The sequence below is a fragment of the Trichoplusia ni genome, chromosome 6 (genome assembly GCF_003590095.1).
Source record: "Trichoplusia ni isolate ovarian cell line Hi5 chromosome 6, tn1, whole genome shotgun sequence".
Lineage (NCBI taxonomy): Eukaryota > Metazoa > Arthropoda > Insecta > Lepidoptera > Noctuidae > Trichoplusia > Trichoplusia ni.
In genome coordinates this window covers 13,020,957-13,043,616 of record NC_039483.1, presented here as the reverse complement: position 1 = coordinate 13,043,616, position 22,660 = coordinate 13,020,957, and the positions used below count along the sequence as shown (strand labels likewise).

General features: G+C 36.2%; 2 protein-coding genes across 14 annotated transcripts in view; one reads left to right on the top strand and one right to left on the bottom strand.

Annotated features, from left to right (window-relative positions):
- Positions 1–22,660, bottom strand: part of LOC113495472 (carbohydrate sulfotransferase 11-like) — a 602,728-nt gene that overhangs the window by 7,413 nt on the left and 572,655 nt on the right. The gene's annotated exons all lie outside the window — the stretch shown is intronic.
- LOC113495469 (PDZ and LIM domain protein 3) lies at positions 988–22,451 on the top strand. Of its 11 annotated transcripts, none has more exons than XM_026874227.1 (13): positions 988–1,159; positions 1,430–1,546; positions 8,021–8,169; positions 8,816–8,911; positions 9,851–9,934; positions 11,279–11,486; positions 17,826–17,972; positions 19,338–19,385; positions 20,044–20,132; positions 20,708–20,746; positions 21,299–21,434; positions 21,516–21,578; positions 21,792–22,451. In XM_026874227.1, exons 2-13 carry the CDS (start codon positions 1,454–1,456, stop codon positions 21,876–21,878), a joined length of 1,239 nt encoding a protein of 412 aa, XP_026730028.1. In that variant the 5' UTR covers positions 988–1,159; positions 1,430–1,453; the 3' UTR covers positions 21,879–22,451. The 11 variants fall into 11 exon arrangements, with proteins under 11 accessions (XP_026730028.1, XP_026730027.1, XP_026730023.1 ...); XM_026874226.1 differs by having other exon boundaries at positions 1,425–1,546; XM_026874222.1 differs by lacking the exon at positions 988–1,159 and adding an exon at positions 1,291–1,344.

The following is a 22,660-nucleotide window of genomic DNA, read 5'->3' as shown; positions in this document are numbered from 1 at the left end:
TACCTATTATAAATATTAAAACTAGATAGAAATTAAAAATTATACCTATTTATTAAATAAATTATTTATCAATTAACTTGTTTCTATGATTCGGTTATGTAATTTATTTTATTTTTAATTATTTTAAGCTCTCTATTCTGGTCATTTTGTATTTTAGTATTTGCTTTAAATTTTTAGTTCGTATATTAATTTAAGTTTTGATTTTACGATTGTGTTCATTTCTTTAGTCATATTCATAGTTTTATTTGACTGTATTTTATATTAATTATCTGATATATGTATAAATTAAGTTAAATATAATCACTATAAAGCTCTAAGATTTAATATCTAACAGTATACTCTTGGAATATTAGCGTGCTCGCACAGTTTTCTAATTAAATAACGCTTTTATAATACTCGCGGTTTTTTTATAAGTTGCAAGACACAAGGATATAAGTACATAGTTAAATAATATTAATATATATACACTCATAATGCAAAGTAGATCTTCTACATTTATTACTGTTATCCTAAAATATATATTTATACGTTGTAATGTTTTTAAATAATCTTTATCACAATCATTCTACATTTACTGACATGTTATTATGATTTTTAAGAATAAAATTATTTTATCCTGATTATTTTTTTATTTATAATAATATTTAATAAGTGACCAAAAACCTTTCGTATTTTATATTGGTGCTTGGAAATTATGCAAAATTCTTATCATAATTACAAATGTATTAATTAGGTATTTAGCCTTAGAGGTATGCAGCTATATTGTTGTATAATGCAAAATTCCCTTTATATATTTTTGGGATTTTTCTTTTGTGTCATCATCAATATCAACGAGTTCAACGTCCGAAAACACATTATTTGCCAGTCTTGTCACCTAGAAAAGTAATGACATCCGACCCAGACGAATATTCGAGAGCATTGAACCGGAGTGGAGTATACCCAGGCACAGTCGCCGCAGTGTTGCTGATCTCTGTATTGGCCCAGAAACAGCTCGTGTAGCTCCGGCTTGTAAATCACTCGAAGCATTTGCCGTCGAACCGACGCCCGCCGCGACGCGAAAAATAGATATAGTTTGATGTTGCTCCGGAATTACTCGAAATAATAGAAAACGGCACTGACTGGACGACGCTGCACTAGTCACCACGCCCCGCGCCCTCTGGTGAGTTAGCCCTAATATTGCATGCTCCCCACTACCCAGCCCACGTGGCGTCTACCGTGAGATTTTTACCGTGCTCGACTGTCCTTGTCCATAGAACAGGTGATTTATGACATGAAAATGCTGCCAAACACCTACGTTTATGCATTATGAAATTAACCGAAGGCGAATATAAAGAGATTGTGATAGTATGCATTATATCAGCAAGTGCATCATACTTTCGTCCTGCAGTTGAAATTTGATTTTAATTTTATTATTTTTGTGTTAGTGTAGCCTGAAAAGAAATTGGAAGACAAGATGCCGATGTACGAGAGGCCACCCTTCTGGCGAGTGCCCCACCAGCGCGCGGATCCTGGAAGTGAGCCCAGGGACTTTGGACAGAGGCGACCTGTAAGATATTTTAAATAATATTATGCAGTTCTATATAAGTGAGATGTGGTTTATCCGGTGGCAATTCGTGAAGCCAGATGCTATGAAGTGCGGTTGTGTAACGCTGAGCATAATCATTCACAAATTTCCAGACTATTCATTCGTTACATAAATTGTAATTGGATTTAATATAATAAATTTAATTGAATTTCATATGGTCATGAGTGTGAAGAAAAACAATGAATTCTTAAAAAAATACATGTTCTGCGGTTTCGTTAAATAAGTTCTGAATAATGAATAAAAAAATATGTATTCGATGTGTAACTTACGGCGTTAAGGTGTACAATAGTATAATGACATATCCTACCACTTCGGCCTGTTGATGCCTGCCACATGCCAATTCCTTATGTGTTTTCGATATTACTAATCATGATCAATGGGCTAAATATAATTCTATAACTGTGCATGATGCCAATAAAAATACATAATAAAACACTGACGTAGGAAATAGTGATCAGTAACGGATGACCTCACTACTCATCTGCTAAGTCCAAAACGCTATAACCGAAAAGGGTTATAATTCAGTCAAACGAAATGGTATGTGTAGATAATGCCAGCAGCAATTCGTTTGGTAATCTATAGCTTAGTATAGAACGATAATTTTGTTTGCAAAAAAACAGGCTCTCGACGAAAAAATATATTGCTCTTTTAAATGTTGACTAATTTGCTCTTCTAATTATGCATTTATCAAGACAAGGTCTGACTTAATTATAAAACCTAAATTTTATAAATAAATTACTTCATTAATTATTTGTATGACAGACAATTATTTGAAGTCAGAAATGTAGGTCATGTCTAATGCGTCAATATATTTGAAGTCGCAGAACACCCAACCGGAGTGACGGAGCGGTTGAATGATCAGCCATCGATGTATCCCAGAGTTTCCGTAAATCGAATTAGGTCAATTGCGAAGGCAGGGTTACATGCAGTGCTGAACTAGGGGGGCAGGGGCGGCGCGAGTTTGCGGTGAAGCTAATTTAGCGCACACTACGTCGCGTGTTCCCGTCGCGCACACTGCTCTGTCGTGTTAGTGCATCTCTCCGGGCAGCATGGGGCGCCTGCACACCTTCGTGGTGACGCTGCGCCGCGACAGCCGCGAGGTCAACTGGGGCCTGCGCCTGGTCGGCGGCGCAGACCTCGCCACGCCGCTCATCGTCACCAGGGTATAGCTTCCACGGCTTGTTGCAGGACGCCACCTCCGCGCCGGTGTAAACACACCCGACCGGCGCTGGAGTTGTACCGGTCTGTTTGTAAATAAAACGCTATCTAGGTTGACGATGAACAAATCACGCGCGCATCTGCACTTCTTAACTCTACTTTTTGCTAAATTATCTCCTGCTACACAGTATATAGAGCGAGGTCGTCATTTACCAAAGTGATTTGATCAAACTTATATTATTTTATTATTTGTCCGGGATACAAATATATTTATAGCGTTGTCACTCAGTCTGGGATTTGATCAGTAAGCCGGCAATGTGAAGCACTTAAGCTATTTTTATAATCAACTATCTAGTGAGCTGTTTTTAAAATATCGGGAAACGTCTGTTGTGTAAAGATTATCTAGAACATCATTAAAATATACATAGAGCGGCGACGATCTCTTTATAACTGATATATTCTTGGATGTATCGTGTCGTTCGACAGCTGCCGACGAAGCTACGACATGACCCCGATATCGTAATCTACATTTTTCGTGTTGAAAAGTGAAATATATAGATCTTTCTACATTTAGTGTAGCTACATTCTAAAATATATGTTAGCTAGTATCCTACCTATAACTACCTTCTTTCTAACCTTGGTCCCTAAAGTGCGCATGAACACAGCTTTAGTAAAACCAACACAGGGACCAAAAGCACTCTCGATTGATTTGTGTTCATAACATAAACAATGTCAGTTCCCTTGCAGTAAAATTTAGCGATTCAGCTTTAGTCGTAACAGTTGGCCTTTATTATTTATTTGCAAATCGAATATTCCGTTGCTTACCGTACTATTGAACTTCAGGTTTTCAAAATACTATGTATTGGAATGGTCTGTGCGTCATCAGCGGCGAAGCTTACGATCACAATTTGTTACACTGCAATGTTTGTTGTTATTGCCGTGTTAAATATTCCTGTGCAAGATCCAGTGAAACATTTCTTTAATAGAACTCTATTTGAATACAATTTTGCTCTCGTCCTCATAGGGGCTAATTTCTGAGAATGTGTTTACTCCTTTGATGTCGATAAGCTTGTCAGTGCGTGTTTATTTAAGTGAGCGTCTGTTTTGTTGATGGTAACCAAACTTCTACGAAATCTTTTTGCTTTAGCTAATGAAAGCAGAACTCCGTAATCATTCTAGGTTACGAAGAGTGTGTATTATGAAAACAATGGGGAATATATTTACGGGTTTTATAAAAAGTTGTTTCCATGCAATACATTTATTAATAATTTTGCTGGATATTTTACAATAAAAGTTGCTTACTTGCATATTTCTAAACAGGTTGACGAAAATGAAACAAAAGCGTTCATTACGTTACATTCTCAATGACAGGATGCTTGGCATAGATGCATAGCTTGATAAAGTCGTTGAAAATATGTTTCCTTTTCTTTGAGGTGCCAAATCACTGACTTTCCTAGTTTTTTTTTAATCTGCTGCAAGCAGCCAAGTGACTCACTGTCAAATCACAGACAAGTAACAGTATGTTATTCTTGGTCGACTCTCTCGGGTATCTCTCTGAGGACAATAATAGAGTCTTAAAAATATTTTAAAACATGAAAATCTTTAATTTCCAAAATGTATTGAGCATAAATGTCGTTGCGACATCGTTGAAGCAATTTCGCAATGTTTATTACGAAAATGTAACGAAACATTAATTTTAAGCTGTTATGACTGTCTTCGTATTGGTAAATAGAATCGTAAAATCTTCTGCTGAGCTATTACCCAATGTACCAACAGTTGTACATTCTGTCTAGGCCCCAATTCCGCTATTTACATTTGCCGATGAATTAATGGAAATTGGATAAAAAATACATTATTCGCATTCTCAAATAATAATCATTTATAGGTTAAAAAACTGTAAAAACCCACGTTTTTACATGTCACTCACTCCAACTTTTATAAAAATTGGTCCAGCTAATTTTATAGTTGTAAATTGCATTGTCATTGGGTTTGAAGCTACCCTGAAAATTTCAGCCTGCTACCTTATCGGCTAGCTTTTCGGATGCCGCAAAATTTACAAACGACAAACAAACAAGAAAATTGATTGTATAAAAACATGGGATACTTGGAAATTAATTGTATTAACACAGAATTTTTTCCCCCGTAGTGCACATCTAGTTATTATTTTGGCAAAATGCTTGCGGGGATGTGAATAGTGTCAAATTTAATCCAATTTTCATTACTTCGTTGGCAATTGTAATCACCGTAAATACCGTAATACGAATATTTAACAATAACAACTTCCTTATAACCATTTTTAGACGTATTTGAAGAGTTGTTACCCAAACTTATAGATGCTATACATACTTGTTGAACCATTTTTCTCCTTATTGCTCAAAAAAAATCCTTTCTTCCACTAAAATTTAGGTCATAGAGAACTGGGCCAAGTTTTGTTATGAGCCCTTATTAATTTTTCTTCGTACTTAATATCTTAGTTGATGATAAAAAAATAATAATCGCGCCTAGGGGTATTTTACGTCGGATACACGAACTGGGCTGCTTTTGTAAGACGACTAAAAAATCACGGTGTATATTGTGTAGTTTGAATATCTACATAATATACCCAGCAACATCGCTTTCCCGTCAATAGACACAAAATTTAAACAATGGTAATGTTTACATATGACTCAGAGGACAGCGACATGACTAACACAAATATGGGTATCTTTATATCATAGTACAATCATTCCCCTCTCCGCTTCTCTCCGTTAGTACCTATTTGCATTGAATTTTCAAGCCCTCTAGAATACCAACAAACCCATTATTTATTTTTGTACCGTAAAAACATTCCATAACAACCGGGATGAAATATTTATAGAGCTTTTTGGGTGCCCGAAAAGACACCTTGTATGAATAGAAATATTTTGCCAAAGACCATATAAATGTAAACATTGATTTGTCTCATATCATGTTTTTACTAAGCATATAAGCTTTTTATCCATTAGGCCAATATGATGCTAGCTTTTGATCTTTGATAATCTTTTCCCATATGCGATATACGTCGTAGCAACCGTTTAGTAGTTTATCCGTAGTTACATAAAAAGTTAAATTCTACTGAGATTCCAGGTCGAAATGAATAAATATACCAAAAACCTTGGAAGCCCCGGTATTTTGTTTACAAAATATATATTTTTATTGATTTATTACAAAGTTCGATTCTATATTGAATAATCTTGACACAGTTTATTATAGACCGTACGTCATTTTTGGCCTAGTTTTGTTTGAGTTTCCCGAACAGCACGATGTCTTGCGTCTGTTCCAGGAGAGCTGGTGAGCGAGAAATGCACTTAACCAATAATCTCGCCGGTGACCTTAGCCGTCGTAAATCTTTCAATCCCGAACGCAGCCTTGAGCTCATTTTTTCTTTTACATAGCCATTAAAATGCCTTCATTACTTCCTCTCCATATGGCAAAGATGAGCTAATCGCTTCGATACATTTAGATGTAAAGCTTTGTACTACGACATTATAAAATTGTTTATCTTTGGCGAAGAAAATTTTTCATTAAAATATTTGAGTAATTAGCAACTTCATAACTCATGTCAGTTCTTGGCAACAAGTCCTAGCAACTGTTGATTTATAAGATTTTGGCGATACGTAATAATTTGACAATTTTATTCTATATCTATTAGCGTCGAGGACTTGATTTATCATCTTAACGATAAGCTAATGCATTTCATGTAGTCGTCATTGTTTATTGGGATATTAAAACTGTCATTTAATAAGTGAATGTCAAGGATTTCTGTAGGTTTAGCATACATGTAGTAGTGTCAAATAGGTTATAATATTTTTATATGCCCTTGTTAACAAACTCATGTTCCAATAAATATATTAACAGCAACTGTGGTTGTACTTTTCCCGTACAACGCAATTTAACAGTTTATCCATCTCAAATTAAATTATTTAAAGACTTCTCTCCTAAAATTTTTAATCAATAAAGAAAGGTATTTATTGTCATTTCTTATCCACTGTTAAAGACGATCAAATTAAGTCAATTAAATTAAATGTTCGAAAACTTTTTATAGATTATCATTTAACACTAAACTTTGAAACTAACGGGCTTTCTCGCTGACGTAAGCACACGTCACCTGCGTACGAAAGAAATGCGGATGGGCGATAGCCAGCTGCTGTAATGTCTGAGCATATCCGTCAATCAGAAAACTAGGATTGACGTCACTACAGAAATTTCACCACTACCCACGTTGATGGATACCTACTAGTAAAATTAGATGGATGTCCTCGCCATTGACTCGAGGAAGTGTGTGATGGATCTGCGCAGGTCGCGCCGTCGATGCGACGCGGCCTCCATCCGATCCGTCAGTTGTTTTCAATAAAAAATGTCAGGTTGGCGCGGCGACGCCGGCGGACGTTTTTAGCCTGGCGAGCAGCCAAACACAGTGCAAGCGTCCCGCGCCTTCCCCACCTCTACCCTAGTTACAAGGTCGAACTGCTCTTAATGCAATTTACTACACCCTTCAATTATTACGGTGACACCTATGCAAAATGATGCGTATCGTGGAATATAGCCGATTCGTCGAAAAAACATTTTTCTCCAAGTTAGACTAGATATCATTAAAACTTATTACAAACTTATCTAACGCTTACTAGAAATATATTCTTTGTGGCTGTGTTTTGACAACAGAATTACTTCAATTGCTAAAAATGTGTTGATTGCACGTACCCTTGGAGGTGACCGAACGGCTTGGACGCTTGGTTCAAACTTCAGAATGTCACGGTCCGTCTGTTAGCCTTCTATAAGTGCCGCATACCTGTGTAGTTTGTACTAAAATTGAAACAATACATGCGTAGGTTGTACTAACCTGGATAACACGTTGTTATTATACTTGCGCACTATATTTTGCATTTGAAGAACAACAAAAAATCCATAAATATAAAAAAAATAACAACGTCGCCTCGCTGACTTGAATAAAAATAAAGCACGCCTTTGAAGATAGAGCTTTTCTAGAATGTTTCAGTGCTCAAGACTTCAAACACAATTTACAGTTTAAATAAATAATTAAACCGGCTCGTTAAGATTGACATATTGGCTTCTTTGAACCGAACATTTGCAACACCTTTTTCGCGGGCGGTTTGAAGTACCAAAATAATAAGTCTTGTACAACGCTGTTTTTTTTAATCACCATTTGCAAAATGTCATATTCATTCCCATAAAGCTATTTTAAAGCTTTAAGCTGTTGTTAGATATTACAGGCAACTTACCAAAATGAATGAATTCCAGGTGACACCCGGCACTCCCGCGGGCAGGGAACTGGTACGCGGTGACATTATTGCAAAAATCGACGATTACGACGCACGCGACCTGCGACATGAGGACGCACAGAATCTCTTCAGGAATGCACCCAAACAGATCAAGTTGGTTGTACAGAGGTAAGACATATACATGATGCCGAAAAACTCTAAACAATTCGGTCATAAAAGAGATCTCGCTAAGCTGACATTCAATTTGAAACATGAAGAAATGGTACCGTTGAAAATTGGCGGTTTACTTAGCTTATCGGGATGTTAATTGACGATAAATTCTGAACATTTGCTTTATGACGGGGGAAAGTCAAACAATATTGAAAAACGTTTAGGGTCATGATCCTTTGTGGAAACGAACTCATGGGAATTTCACAAATCATATAATTTATCAACAGTTGCTAATGCCGTGTATTAATAGAAAAAAAGAGATTTTTCCAACCTTTACATCACCAAATTGAATTTCCGTCATCAGCTCAGATGATACTTCATTTACTACGTATGCCTTGGTGTAAAGATATAGGATTACCAGGGGCCTTGCGACTACAATCATCTGTTGACAGAGAATCGTAAAGTCATTACCAACAAATGAAGGAAAAACGGCCTATTTTTTTCCGTTTACTTTTTCACGGAGATAGAACGTTAACGTATTTCTCATGTAAATGATACCAGGAGCCGTGTCGCGGTATCGAATGTTTGAATCTTTTCCGTTACGCGGTGATGATTCTTCAAAGATTACGTATTCCTTGTTGTAAAGTATGAAGTGTTACCCCAGGGGCGGTGCGAGTGCCCATCTATACTCGTTGCCTCGATCTCCGGGCAGCTTTGTAGGCCGCGTGCCCACGCCTACCTTCTATCACGAGTTCGCTGAGTAAGACTTGCATTAGGTGTCATCTATGTTGCCCTTTACCTAGATGTTGATTTATGTTTCTTGTGATACTGAATTCTGAGGTATTTATTCACTAAAGCTTACGTAAATATTATTAATATCTTTCGTTACCTTCCAAAATTATTCAGGTCTCATTTTGAGACTAGAATCTGTATTCGTAAAATCTTGCGATGTGTAAGCATATGCATAAGGAAATAAGTATCTAATCTTAAGCAAACGAATGCGTGAGTGATCTATTCTAATCTATAATAGGTTATTAATCGTTTATTAATTCAATTTTAAATTAATTTTAGTGTAGTAACGATTCAGTATCACGTTGCATTTTGTTCCAATTATAATTCCGTGGTTATGTATTATTAATGATCTATTATTTAGCATCTTTCTTTCTAAATTTATTTTCTTTTAGATTAAAAAATATATATGCATGGGTAATTTATCGGTGTTTTAAACAATTAAACTATTTCTGCATATAACTATAGAATTTGTTATCTTAAAAGAATACTTGTTATGAAACTTGTTAATATCCAGACTCCTTCAATAGACGTTATCTGTATCTATGCCGTCAGTTGGCGTCGGCATTACGTGCATGAACTCCTACATAATATTATATTTATGTTATAATAGTTTTTCTATAAATGTATTTGATGTTACACTCTCCATATATATGTTTAGCCCACCAATGTTCTTATTGCACTGCATCTATCCTTAAATGTTGCATATCAACAAAACACACTTCTGGATAAATTCATTAAACAGACAAATTTTGTTTTAATATTCAAATATTTTACTTCTAAAACTCTTGAAATAGTTCAGAAATGTGTATTGTATATTTGATCCCGTGTATACGTCATTGCATTGGCATAGCACTGCACGTGATGACGTAAATCCATGTGCCATTCATAATCATTGCGCGTTGTATAGGGACGTGGATCGCGAAGCACCGCGAGGATCGACCCCAATGGCGCCGCGCTCGCCCATCCCCAATGCCGCTGCTGCACCATACAGGTATCATACACACACCATTTGTATACCTGATATTAAACCCCCCAAACGACACACATTTTTATCCTTCTGTGTATGTAGAGCAATCGCGGTTTGAGCTTGTCAGGTGGATTTTATGTGATACGAATTGTAGAGCAGTTTGCAAAAACGATGCAAGATAAACCGTGGTTTTTAGATGCCTTGATGTTTTGCCATTTTGAATGTAAAGACATAGGTATTGTGTTTGTTTCTTGCATACAGGTGTATTTTTTTAATCTTCACACCCTTTTCACATGTTTAAGGAACAAAATAAATGAAATATAATTTATGGATGAATGGTATTGGTATTGAAGACAAACTCACCACCACCAAACTCACTTTTGCTGTTGTGAAAACCAGGTGTTGTACTTCACGGCATAAAGTGGTGTCCTCTTTCACAAATGTACTACACAACTCCTGCTAAGATAAACGTTGTGGATGTGAAACATCGTGATGTTTGATAGAATTTAGAAAGAATTAATAGCCTCCTTCGATTTTATACACACACTATACATATTCGATAAGATCCTCATAGCCTTTGCTCTATACTTACCCAGTTAATTAAACACAAACAGAAACAAAAATGTATTTGTGAGAAAGTCTATCATTAAACATCACACATTAATTGGCATTGAAATCCTGATCAGATGTGACTGTCTTTAGTATAGTATTCGACTCATAATTTAGATTGATCTTGCAGCTGTTCAATCTTGATATTCTTCTATAGATCTTGATGGTACTAAAACATTACCAAATGCTAAATGAAAATCCGTTGCCAAAATTTCAAACTACCATCCAAAAACAGTTCCGATTAAATTAAATACAGACATTTTAACGATTACTACCAATTTATAAAGTATATTTAACTAAAATGAAATGAAAATGTTAGTCAAATAACAACAACGCATACCTCAGCTGAGATCGAGCCAAAGGTCGGGCTCTCATTGGTTCTATTAAAAGCAAAGTGTTCAAAACATCGCATTCCATCTTAAGGTTTAACTATAAGAAATTTTAATTACTGGATGTTTATATTATTACAGTTTCTAACATATACTCAAAATCTGCACTTTTGAAGTTTAAATCTTGCAACGCATCATTTTTGGTTTGGAGATTGGTCAATACCTTATTCCAATAACTATTGCAGGCACGAACAATAAATAGCTCAACTACATCTCTATATATATGGACAAAAAATTTTGATCTTGTTACCGTATCGGTAAACACAATATCTTGCACTAAGAAGTAAATCTTTCGGAAACAGAATTAAAAGGACAAACTTTTACCCTTTAACACCCAAAAATCAGTTCGTACAAGACCATATACTTGCAGGACACACAGCCCGATGCCGCAACAGTTCCGGGGCCCGGAATCGCTCCCGCGCACCCCGGTACCGCCCCCCGGCCACGGCCCCGCGGGACCCGCCGGCTTGCCGCAGTACACCTACCCACTGCAGCTGGAAGGAGAGTACAGGACCCTCATGCTCTCACCTTCCTCCACACGTACCGATGAAACAATTGACGAGTCTATCCAGAGTCAGGTTAGTAACAAAACAAGTAGATCACCCAAAAATTGGAAACAGGATAGGATTTTTAATCAATTTGAGTTTTAATGAAGTTTGAATATTTAATTTTGAATCGTCAAAGTCATTGCTTAAGCCTAGTTTTCACCACTTCATCAATACAACTTCTGTATCTCAACTCCTCGAATACAATCGTGGCATAATTTTAAAGAGTTACGAAAATTATTTTATGAAAGTTTCCTCGTGAAAGTTATTAAACAAATATTGAACTCTTTCTCACGAGTATTAAATTCAAGAGGGTTACGAGACGGAAAAAAATATGGATATTGCTAGATCATGACAAGCAAGATGTATGACACAACTCATTAGAGTCTTTATCCATGTTTTTCATCATGTCTATTTAACCAGAACAACACAACGTCTTTTAAATCAGTGCAAGGTGCTAAACTTCCTTTTTCATCGCCAACTCTTACGTCTGGCACATCACCGCACATGTGATTAGTCCGCTTATGCAAGAGTTGTTGCTTCATTAATAATGTCTGTCTTCAATCATCCCGTAAACTTCCTGTCCTTCAATTTACGACTTCTGGTTGAATTTATTGGTGGGTCTAACATTCTTTGAACTTTAATTAAGAATGATCTCGAGATGTATTTCAGTAATTCTCCTTTAATTAGTATCTTATTTCTTCGATCTATGATTATTAGATTTTCCGCACAAGTACTCAGTCAACGGCCTCGTATAGGTTCTCACCCGTAACGTGCTGGAGGTTATAAGTGGTCCAAGGTTGGAGGACGGAAGTCAGACGTGGCAAACTCAGAGTAACGTTAATCGGTTAAACCCCTTAGACTATATGTTGAAAGGGAATTATCAGCACTGATCCCAAGGCTTGACATTTTATTTTAATTTGGGGTCATGAATTTCATGATGTCACATTCGAATTAATAATCGTACTTCATCATTCGTAATTTGGCGTAAAGCCAAATCGCAAGACTTTTTCGCGTGCTTATATTTTGAGAGGCTTACTTTAAATTATCTTGCGCTGATTCACATTTACATTCTTCGGAAAAATCCAACGCTTGTATCACTCTCATAGCTTTTAAGTTTAGTGGTTGGTTCCTTTGTAGGATGCTGACATCCATATTTTTCTCTACGTTAAATGTATCCTTGATTTTCAGAATATAGGTTAACTACGTTATGCTAAACTAAACTTGTGACGTACAGTCAGCGCCAAAAGTCGATGAACAGAATCAACTTTACAAAACAGCTGTTCACAATAAAATGCCATAAGTTATAGTCGCAACTGGGAAACAAAATAGAATGTACACCAGAAAATTTACAAAAGTCGCTAAACACGAGTATTTCAAAAGTATCTGTGCACTAGTATTCCTAATGTCGCTGAACATCATTCTATCAAAAGTCACTAAACAGCAGAAAAAACAAAATTAGGCTAACAAAGTATATTTTTAATGTTGCCGTGACTGTGTTAATGTACCTACTTTTGACGCTTATGTTGTTGAGCTATTTTTGGGACAGTGCTTGCTGTATCTATATCAATACAATTTATAACTTTAAAAATGCTGGACCGATTTTGATACAATTTGAATGGAGTGACATTTAAAAACATGGATATTTAGAATTTTTAATCCATTATTTTTTTGTTAAATATTAAAATAATATAAAAAAAAGAAGCCAGCAGACAGCGGAGAGAGGGCGTTGCTAAGGGCGCTCCGTCTTTTATAGGACTGCTAGTCAAATCCCAGGTTCGAAAGAGGTTTCACTAAGGATCTTGAAGGAGGTTTCACTTTGAGAAGAAGGTTTCGTTAACAATATCTAAAATATTTTCATTTGAATTATTACTTAAAGTAATAAATGAAATAATAAATTTAATTTAAAATATATTTTTTTTATATTATTTTAACACAGTCACGGCAACATTAAAAATATACTTTGTTAGCCTAATTTTGTTTTTTCTGCTGTTTAGTGACTTTTGATAGAATGATGTTCAGCGACATTAGGAATACTAGTGCACAGATACTTTTGAAATACTCGTGTTTAACGACTTTTGTAAATTTTCTGGTGTACATTCTATTTTGTTTCCCAGTTGCGACTATAACTTATGGCATTTTATTGTGAACAGCTGTTTTGTAAAGTTGATTCTGTTCATCGACTTTTGGCGCTGACTGTACGTTGGAAACCGGCCAAATATTAGCGTTTAATGATATTTACTTATTAATTAGAATCATTCTGATTTGAACATTCGACAACGGTTCATTATAATAAAACGGCCAAAAAAACATGTAATAGTTCATTAAGTTGTGGAACGTTCTTGAGCTGCACTAAATTCGTTTTCTGAATCATGAATCACAATAATAGACTATCGCTGCAGCCGTATTTCTAGTACTACTCGTAATAAAGTCGGTACTGACTTCGTCATTTTCTAATTGGCCTCTAACATTTTAAAACTATTTAAATAGAAAAAACCACAAACATTTTTTATATAGCATTGAATTGGACATGATGTTATCTTCTTATCCTATCTTAATTAACTCTGAAAAGTTACAGAATTTTCCTTGCAGTTATTTTAGATATAAAAGCCGTTCAGTAGGTACATTTATATTATTGCTGCTTATAAAAAGTGTTTAGGAAAACATATAAATTATGTATGCTTTATGTGGCGCAAGGCTCTGCGGCCGCGCGGGAGGTTTTCGCCCACGCTGACGCCTATTTTCCCGCCATATTTCCAAAATAGAATGCATTGAAATCGCGTTGTTTACGCGGGAGAAGACGACTGGAGCGGCAGTCCGCGATCACACTCTGCACGGCACACGTCCGCGCAACTAAGTGCTAACAAGATGGCCGTCAATCCTAACTTCTTCCCCAACGGGTACCAGGATCCCATGCATCCTGAAGACGAGGTCGTCACCAACTGGGTGCGTGCGACTAATATAATCAAACTAAAACCTTACTAATACTCGCAACCATCTGGTCAAATATGTGTCGTGGTAATATAGTTTATATTAAATTCCAAAAGATGTGAGACGCCAACCCCGACATGGGAATTTGAAGCACAATCTAAATTTGGAGCACTTCACACACAGGCGTAGTGTTGCAAAATATGTGATGTAATAGCCCAGTCGAGAGCTTAACGATGTAACTTTCCGGATAAAAATCGTAAGTGATTATAAAATCGAATTTTGCTTGCCATATTGTACAAAGCACTTTTGTAAATATTGACAGTATTTCAAAAACTGAAGTTTCATGTCTAAAGCATCTTTTACTATGTAAATTTTTTGTATAGAGCCAAAATGCAAAAATGCGTCTAAATTAATCTGGCATACGGTACATTCAAAACAGTACAAAAAAATACTACCCTCTTTCCGACAATGCCGCTTTGACCCTGCGTAACAGATCTACAGAGATCATTAATCGAATGCCAGTAAAAAAGTAAGAAAACCAAGCAATTTAAATCTTAAAAGAAAACCATCTAACGACCATAGATTATTTTAAGAAACGTACATTAATTCTCTTAACGCTCAAAAGAATACGAAATGCCTTCGCGTCTCTTTGTTTATTCTAGAAACTAGCCTACAGCCTCTTTCCGATGTTAAGCAGCCAACTGTAAAGTTATTTTTGCATCAATGTCACGTTACAAATTTTTTACTCCCACATGATCTTTCAACACGATTTTGTGACGTGATTGTACCCATATGTAATAACGATTAAAAGTCTTCTAGCCTAGATTTAAAACTCATTACTCAAATCACAACAAATCTCGGGGTCTGAAAATGAGAAAGAAATATTGAGAAAGATAGACAAACTCACATACTTCCTCCGCTTAGGTTACTAGGCGAGAAAATAGATTTTCCATCTACAAACTAACTGTACTGCAAAAGATCGCTTTTAGCGATAAGACCGCGCATTGTGGCACCATGTTACTATTTATTTGTATCCAATTCTTTATTAATGCGGTGTGCAATAAAGATTATACTATGCATCTCTCTGTTTTGTACATAAGAACCGCCCGTGCTTCTTTTTACTCATTCTTACTGGGAAATCAAGTAATATACTAAACTGGGACGTGGAGGTCAGATAGGGATTCGTTCCATGTACAATATGTAATTTAATTGAATCCCGTACGAAGGGAAGCCGACCCTACAGCACTTGGTCGAAGTCTACGTAGAGACGGGTTTAGACCTGAACCCCTCATATATCCTTTAACTTATACGTCAGTCAAACGACTAAATTCTAGCATGTATGAAACGAGGTGCAAAATCAATTCATCCACTAATTCTTTAAGATTAATTGAAAACTCTTAGGAGATTCAGTGTTCTCTGTTAATGAATTGTAGATTCAACAGACTACCTTTACCCATCGGTGTACCTTAACAGCGCTTTGTCGTCACAGTAATGTTGCTCTTGGTAACAAAGAATATTGAAACTACTCATACAAAAAAATAACCGTACCGACAATTAAACCAACCCAAACGTATCCGACCAACATAGAACGTTGCGTCAGTGGCGAAAGCCCCCGCTTTTGTAAACATCGACGCAAATAAACGAAGTTTGTTGTTTGCTCATTGGCACATACGCGGTACTAAACCAAATGCTTCAGTAAAGTTTTATGAATTTCAATGACTTACTGTACTGTTTTATTGATATAGTGCCTACTAAATACATGGATGATTCAACTCGTGGAGAAATTAACTCCAGGAATCCGGTATTTGTAAATTTTCCTTCACCTACAAATGTTAATTGTCATGTTGTGGTATTTAGCGATCGTCTTTCTCAGTTGTGATGCTTTTCTTCAAAGCAAGGATTTTACTAAAAGCTTCGAAACATATTGAGCTTATATCGAAAGTTTGAAACTTAAGAGAAGAATTTTGGAATTTATAATGTAACAAGGACAAAGTTCTTCGCCTGAATTATCTTATCCAATGCGGTAGATATGGTTTAGAACTAGTTCTACACAATCTATTATTCTCTAAGTTTCGTTACCAACCAAGCCGCGTTTCAATCGATCTATAAAATTATCTAACACCATGAACATATCAAATTTTGAAAGATGATCAACAGCTGAATGTAACTCAACTGTATAAATAAAACTTAATCGTGTCAGAAGTCATATCATAACCCGCATGGAATAGCCTCGTGTTATAATTAGACGCGATGCGTACGTTCCTCGATGTTAAGCGGCTAATCTTTGCATAAATATCCAATTTCTTTGACAAAATTTCGTCTGATTAGTCTGACTCTGATTGATTTACTTTCCGTTTGAATATTGTTGATATTTATATGACTTCATCTGCGACCTTCGGTAAGGTTGCTTTAATGTCACAATCAGAAGGTGTATTTCAGAAACCGTAACATTAGTTAGCGAGGGCAGTAAAACAAATCACGGTTTTATGTTGAACGCCGTTTGTTTTACGCTGTTGTGTCGGTTTATGTGACTACTACGCTCACTATTTTTAGCGTGTGATGTGAGCCAACTATTCTAGATCATGGCTATATATTTAATACCAACATCGGCTTTTAACCATTTGCATAATATCGAACATCAGATTTTAATAATAGCCCTATAAGTCTTCAAAACACCTATGATCTTGAATCTCGTTAACAACAGCAGATATCCAATGCAGAGCTAAATCTGTTTTGTAAATTATTCAAAACATTTGAACTTATGACTCATGTTGATTTAATATATTAAATGTTGCTCATAGACGGAAAATGAGACATGCATATAATATGGTTTACTGAGTGATATTAAATATGTTTTGCATAACAATTGCTGAAAACACTATTAAACTGTATGGCTAAATTCCAAACAACACTCATATGAAAACCAAGGAATTATCATTGCCATATTCCCCACCTACAAGATAAATTCGATATTTAAACGGTTGATGAAAAAAACCTTGGATTTCAGTTGAGATATTGTGATTGATAGGTGTACATTATTGAATTAAAGTTTTTTTTTATTATTTCATGAACGACGACGATTAAAACCTATAAAACCGATAATTCTCACGTCAAGATATCGAAGGTGAATCAGCCATCAGCCTATCCAGCGAAATGACATTTTGACAATTATTATGGTCCATAGAAAACGCGGAAATGTATGGAGAAAACAGGTCTAAGTAATGCCATTAGTTGAAATGAAATGTAATTTCCATACATTTAAGCGTTCTTTATTGACTTTAATCATTGTGGAAACGTCACTTGTCCGGAGAACCTAGAGTTCGTTTCATCGAAACTAGCCGGATAACCTCCCCGTGATTAATTCCTAGTTTTTATCACCTAATAATCAAAATATTAATTGTAAACTTACTTTAAATTTTAACCGTTTACGATGTTTTATAGCCATACCGCACGACGCCCCTGGTTCTGCCGGGTGCGAAGGTCCGACGCGAGCCCGGACCCACCGAAAGCTACCTGCGCCATCACCCCAACCCGGCGATGCGCGCGCCCCCTAGCCACGACTACCGCGACACCCTTATGAGGCAGAAGGTAACAACTGTTAATTACCTAAGAATAAGGCCTAACAGAATAGCGCTAAACAAATGACGAGGTGCAGACAGTTTGTTCATAATTGCCCTCCAATCTATAAAACCACCCATTACTTGTTGAGGCACCAATGGTAATTAGATTAAAAAGTGTCTCAAAGCTTAAGGCCACGTCTACAGGTTCCTAGATCCTCTCCATTCGTTATACAAGAAACCTTGCCAATAACAGCATAGCCAGAATAAGGCCTTTGAGTAAAGTAAGCACCAGAGCTGGAGTACCTATATTCTAATTTACAATGGATATACTATAATATTATTCATTTAAATTAATGTAGCAATAATTGTGTTATGTACATAATTATAATTTTCCTTTCGATATAAACTAGTGTGGTTATAATCTGGCATTTCTAGTACATTTGTAGTCAGGCATGCCACAAGGGACTACTCTCGGTCTCTTGTGGTGCCAAAAGTTTAGAATGTATAACGAAAAAATTACAGTGCTTACGAAACATACATCTAATAGTATAAGAATTTTTTGTATATGTAAAATAATTACAGCTGGCGTTGATCCAATTTTCACATAGATCTTTTCCTAAAATCATTTTTATGACGTTTCATTGTAAATGTCTGTTACTCAAAACAATAAACACCAAAACCTAGTTCTACGAAAGATAGCAGGAGGAAACATCTAAAAAAACCGTTTGTCAGCCTATGAGCGTTTGGAACAATATTCATAAAAAGTATTTGATATTAATCCATTTGAACGCTTTCGATCTTTCCAGATCGGACTTGTAAAAATATTTATGATTTATATCTGCAATAACACTTACATACCATTAGACAGTTGAATCAGAAAGTATTTATAAAGAGAGATCGCTAAAAATACAGGCTATATTCACAGCCTAAGTATAACATCGCTGCGAAACTTATGCAATACCTTCTAGAAGGTTTAGTTACTATTTTTACCATTAAATAAATAGGCTGACAGAATTTGTTTTTAAGTATTGCTCGAAGGCACATTAGTTAATGCACGTCACACACAAGCACGCACTCTAAACACACACATACTTACTACACTTTCTATTTCACTCTCTTCTGTACAAAACATAGAACTTTCTGTAAAAGTTGTAAAATAAAATATTTATTAAACACTATTTCACTCATATTTAAGAGAAATAAGAAGGAAGTCACTTAAACTGTCGTCGAGTTACATTCAGAACGCTTTATTAAGGTGCTTTTACAGATTAATTATTTTGTTTACATTCCTTTTTATTTCTGTAAAACACATTGCAAATATGCAGCATTAACGGTATTAATAAACGTAGCGCACGGATTGTATAGTACAATAGTATTTTTCATAAAAACTCAGGTTGCCGAGTCGGTGTTGCAGCGAGTGGTCGGCGAAGAGGCGAACAAGGTGGTGCACTAAATGACTTGTGTGATACAGTATCAGCTTCAAGCATGAACGACAAACTTCTGTTACGAAGCCGGTCGACTATAAAACGATATTTTGTAATAGCATCTTGGTTATCACCACAGACAAGAAAATGAGTCGTTTCTGTTTCAGTTTAATTTTATTGTAGTCGTCTATTTATTCTTCTGGTCTTTGGCACTTCCAAAATGTTTGTGATGCTTAACTTGGTGCTATTGTAATGTATCGTTACTCATAACATCATATGTCTATACGCCATCTGGTTTGAGCTTGTATGAGGGTTTATTTTCTGCCATTCATTACATCGATGTAAAGAACCCTATTTACCCGTCTAGTATTAGCATTAAACCAAACATTGTAGTAGAAATCTAATTTTTTACATTTCTGTGTCGCATTCGTATTTACCCAATTGGCAGATCAAAAATCCTATTCTAAAACAAAATTTTATCATAAAAAATCTTCTAAAAAATATTAATCTCGTGAAATTTTGAACCTAAAAAGATTTTTATAAGTGGAACTTATGTTAACAGTTAAACAATTGGTGTTTTAATTTGATCGTGATGATGAGGTCGTGTAGCTTCTTTCACTTGTTTTATTAAAAACATGTTTTTATATAACACTAAATAATGTTATGTCTCTTCAGGTGGTGCACAAGCAGTTCAACTCTCCGATCAATCTATACTCTGAACAAAACATCGCTAACTCGATCAGGCAACAAACTTCGCCGTTGCCGTGAGTATTTTTAGATAGGAATTTTAGAATAGACCCTTAAATATACAATTACCCCTTCTCATAAGGTTTACAAATCTGTTTTCCTACATACGAAATTACGTAAGTTAGATTTCAGTGGTTACAGATGGTTATTGGCCTCGTATTACAATCTTTGGCCTATAAAAGAAGTGACACAGGCCTAAAAATATGTAGCAATTTGTTAGAACCGCTAAATGTTCGCAAAACACATAAGTTAGCAAAGGTTAAGTAAATGTAGCCAGTCGACTCAGACTTCACAATCTTGGCAAAGAATTTCGACAACATGGACGGATGCCAGATTAAGCGTTATATAAGAGAAAAACCACATGTCTATGAAGTATACATAGAATTCTCTGTAAATAAGTTTTCTTTTTAATTATGAAATTGAATAAAATTTCCCTGGCTTTTTGCAACACAAATCTAATGACTTAACCGAGGCCTGATGGACTACCGGGATCACAACTATCTGCAGTGTGGTAATATCTAAAGAAATATATCGGAGGCTTAGGAAAAATGTAAAATTCTCGTAATAATGAAGTATTTCTCTGCTCACATAGCGCTAACGGCCATTACGGGCGGCCGCACGTTGTCAAGAGGCAAGTTTTTTACTAGAACGCCGCCAGTACAACAGTCGTCGCCCATCCTCATAATGCATTAATGCTTTATCTTATTTTTTATGTTGCTCTTTCGTATCTTGCGAACTTGGTCTATTTCACTCCACGCTCAGTTCTTATCGTCAAGCATGGTGACGACGTCGATCTGTTGACAGCTACTTTTCGTTCTAGAGTCTCGAACATATATTCATACGACTCTTATGCGCCCCACGTTCACGCGACAACATTGTGTGATCACAGTGTGGCGTTCACTTTTACACAAAGTAGATAGTTATTAAGTTAATCGTACTCTATTTATTTATATAAATGAACTAAATGTTATTGTTAAGGTAGAGAACTTATTCTACATGATTAATGTTAGTATTTTTATCGACCTCTCCTTCCTGAAAAACAAACAAAACTAAATTTCTGTACGTACTAACCGCTTCCGCGTCCCTTTAACTCGGTAAGAGTCGTCTCTAATGTGTTTTCTCTATGATTGTGTTGCGCCCGCTAACCGACTAAACCCTAACGCCCCGCCCCGGCCGACCGCAGTCACAAGCCCACCGTGCTGTACGACCCCGCCAAGTCCGACACGTTCCGCGCGCTGCAGGAGGACGGGCTCGGCGGCGAGCTGCGCGAGGTGCCCGTGCCCGTGCAGACCAAGGTCTTCACGGCGCCGCCGCAGAAGGTACCTCGACACTGCACTCTCTGATTTCATTACCTCTTGTATCTGCTGTCACTGTTCTGCTACAATATGTCATGTTTACAGAAAGCGCCACCTCCGAGGCCAGCAAAGCCGGAAGAGAAGCCGAAAGGAAAACAAGCGACCTTCGTAAGTTTACCAAATTATATTATATCATTCAGACAGCTCTTCCATACCTATACCTCAAACTGTAACTGTAAAATCTGTGGGCACAGTATTCTGACTGTGATAAACCTACATGACAATCAGGTCTATGTGAGGCAACTAGAATTGGCTTTTTACTATTACATGGTTTGCAAATAATTATCATAATAAAATTACAACAGACACTTTTCGTTACAGGTGAATTCCTTACATGAAGAGCACATCCAACAGTCGAACTCGTTCAAGCGCTTGATGTACAACGTGCTGGGCGACACCGAATTCTAAGGCGCAGCGCTACTCGTACTCACTACACTATCGAGACAGTATTACCTGCCGTCGTAGTGCAAGTTCCTGGCTAGTATGGCAAACAATACCGACGACACCCCGACACCCACTCACGCACGCTCTCGCGCTGCATGTCGACTACGAACCTCGAAAACTGCACGATTTGCCATGTTAACACGATGGACTGATCTTTAGAGGGTTTTACGGCGGTTAGTTGCAGGCGCCAAATAATCTTAGACGTAATGACTTGTTGGGGTAGCAACGAATAAGACTAACAATATATTTTTTAGGAAGCTATTATAATAATGCTCCTGGCAGTGTGTAATATTATTTTTCGGTGGATTTAATTATTCTAATACTCGAGTATTAGTGATATAATTTATATTTACATTAAGTAGAAATGTAATGTTTATAACTAAGTGTTGATTTTCTGTTTGTACAGAAATAATATATTGTTTATGAATACATATGAAAAATGTTGAGTGTACAGTCTAGTCACTTCGACCCGAGCTCCGGTCGTACCCACGAGAATGAAATTCGATCAACCTTAAATAAATTATTTATTTTTATTTAGTGATTTGTTTGATTATTGACATTCCGCCTGTAATTCTAGGTAAAATAAAACATTTTCAATTTCAAAATAACTATATTCATAACCCGAAGTTTATTAACGATGTTACACAACAAAATAAAATACAGTCTTACAAATTTCATGAACCATAAGTACACAGATCGAAAGGAGAAAGTAATTTTGAGCAAACAAATAACACTAATAACTTATA

What these genes read in the sequence shown, in the direction of transcription:
- LOC113495469 (XM_026874222.1), top strand. Translation starts at nt 1,306, where the DNA reads ATGAAATTAACCGAAGGCGAATATAAAGAGATTGTGATA. An exon ending in ACGAGTCTATCCAGAGTCAG is followed by an intron (nt 11,487 to 17,825) that starts GTTAGTAACAAA and finishes GATGTTTTATAG; the next exon opens with CCATACCGCACGACGCCCCT. An exon ending in ACACCCTTATGAGGCAGAAG is followed by an intron (nt 17,973 to 19,337) that starts GTAACAACTGTT and finishes ATAAAAACTCAG; the next exon opens with GTTGCCGAGTCGGTGTTGCA.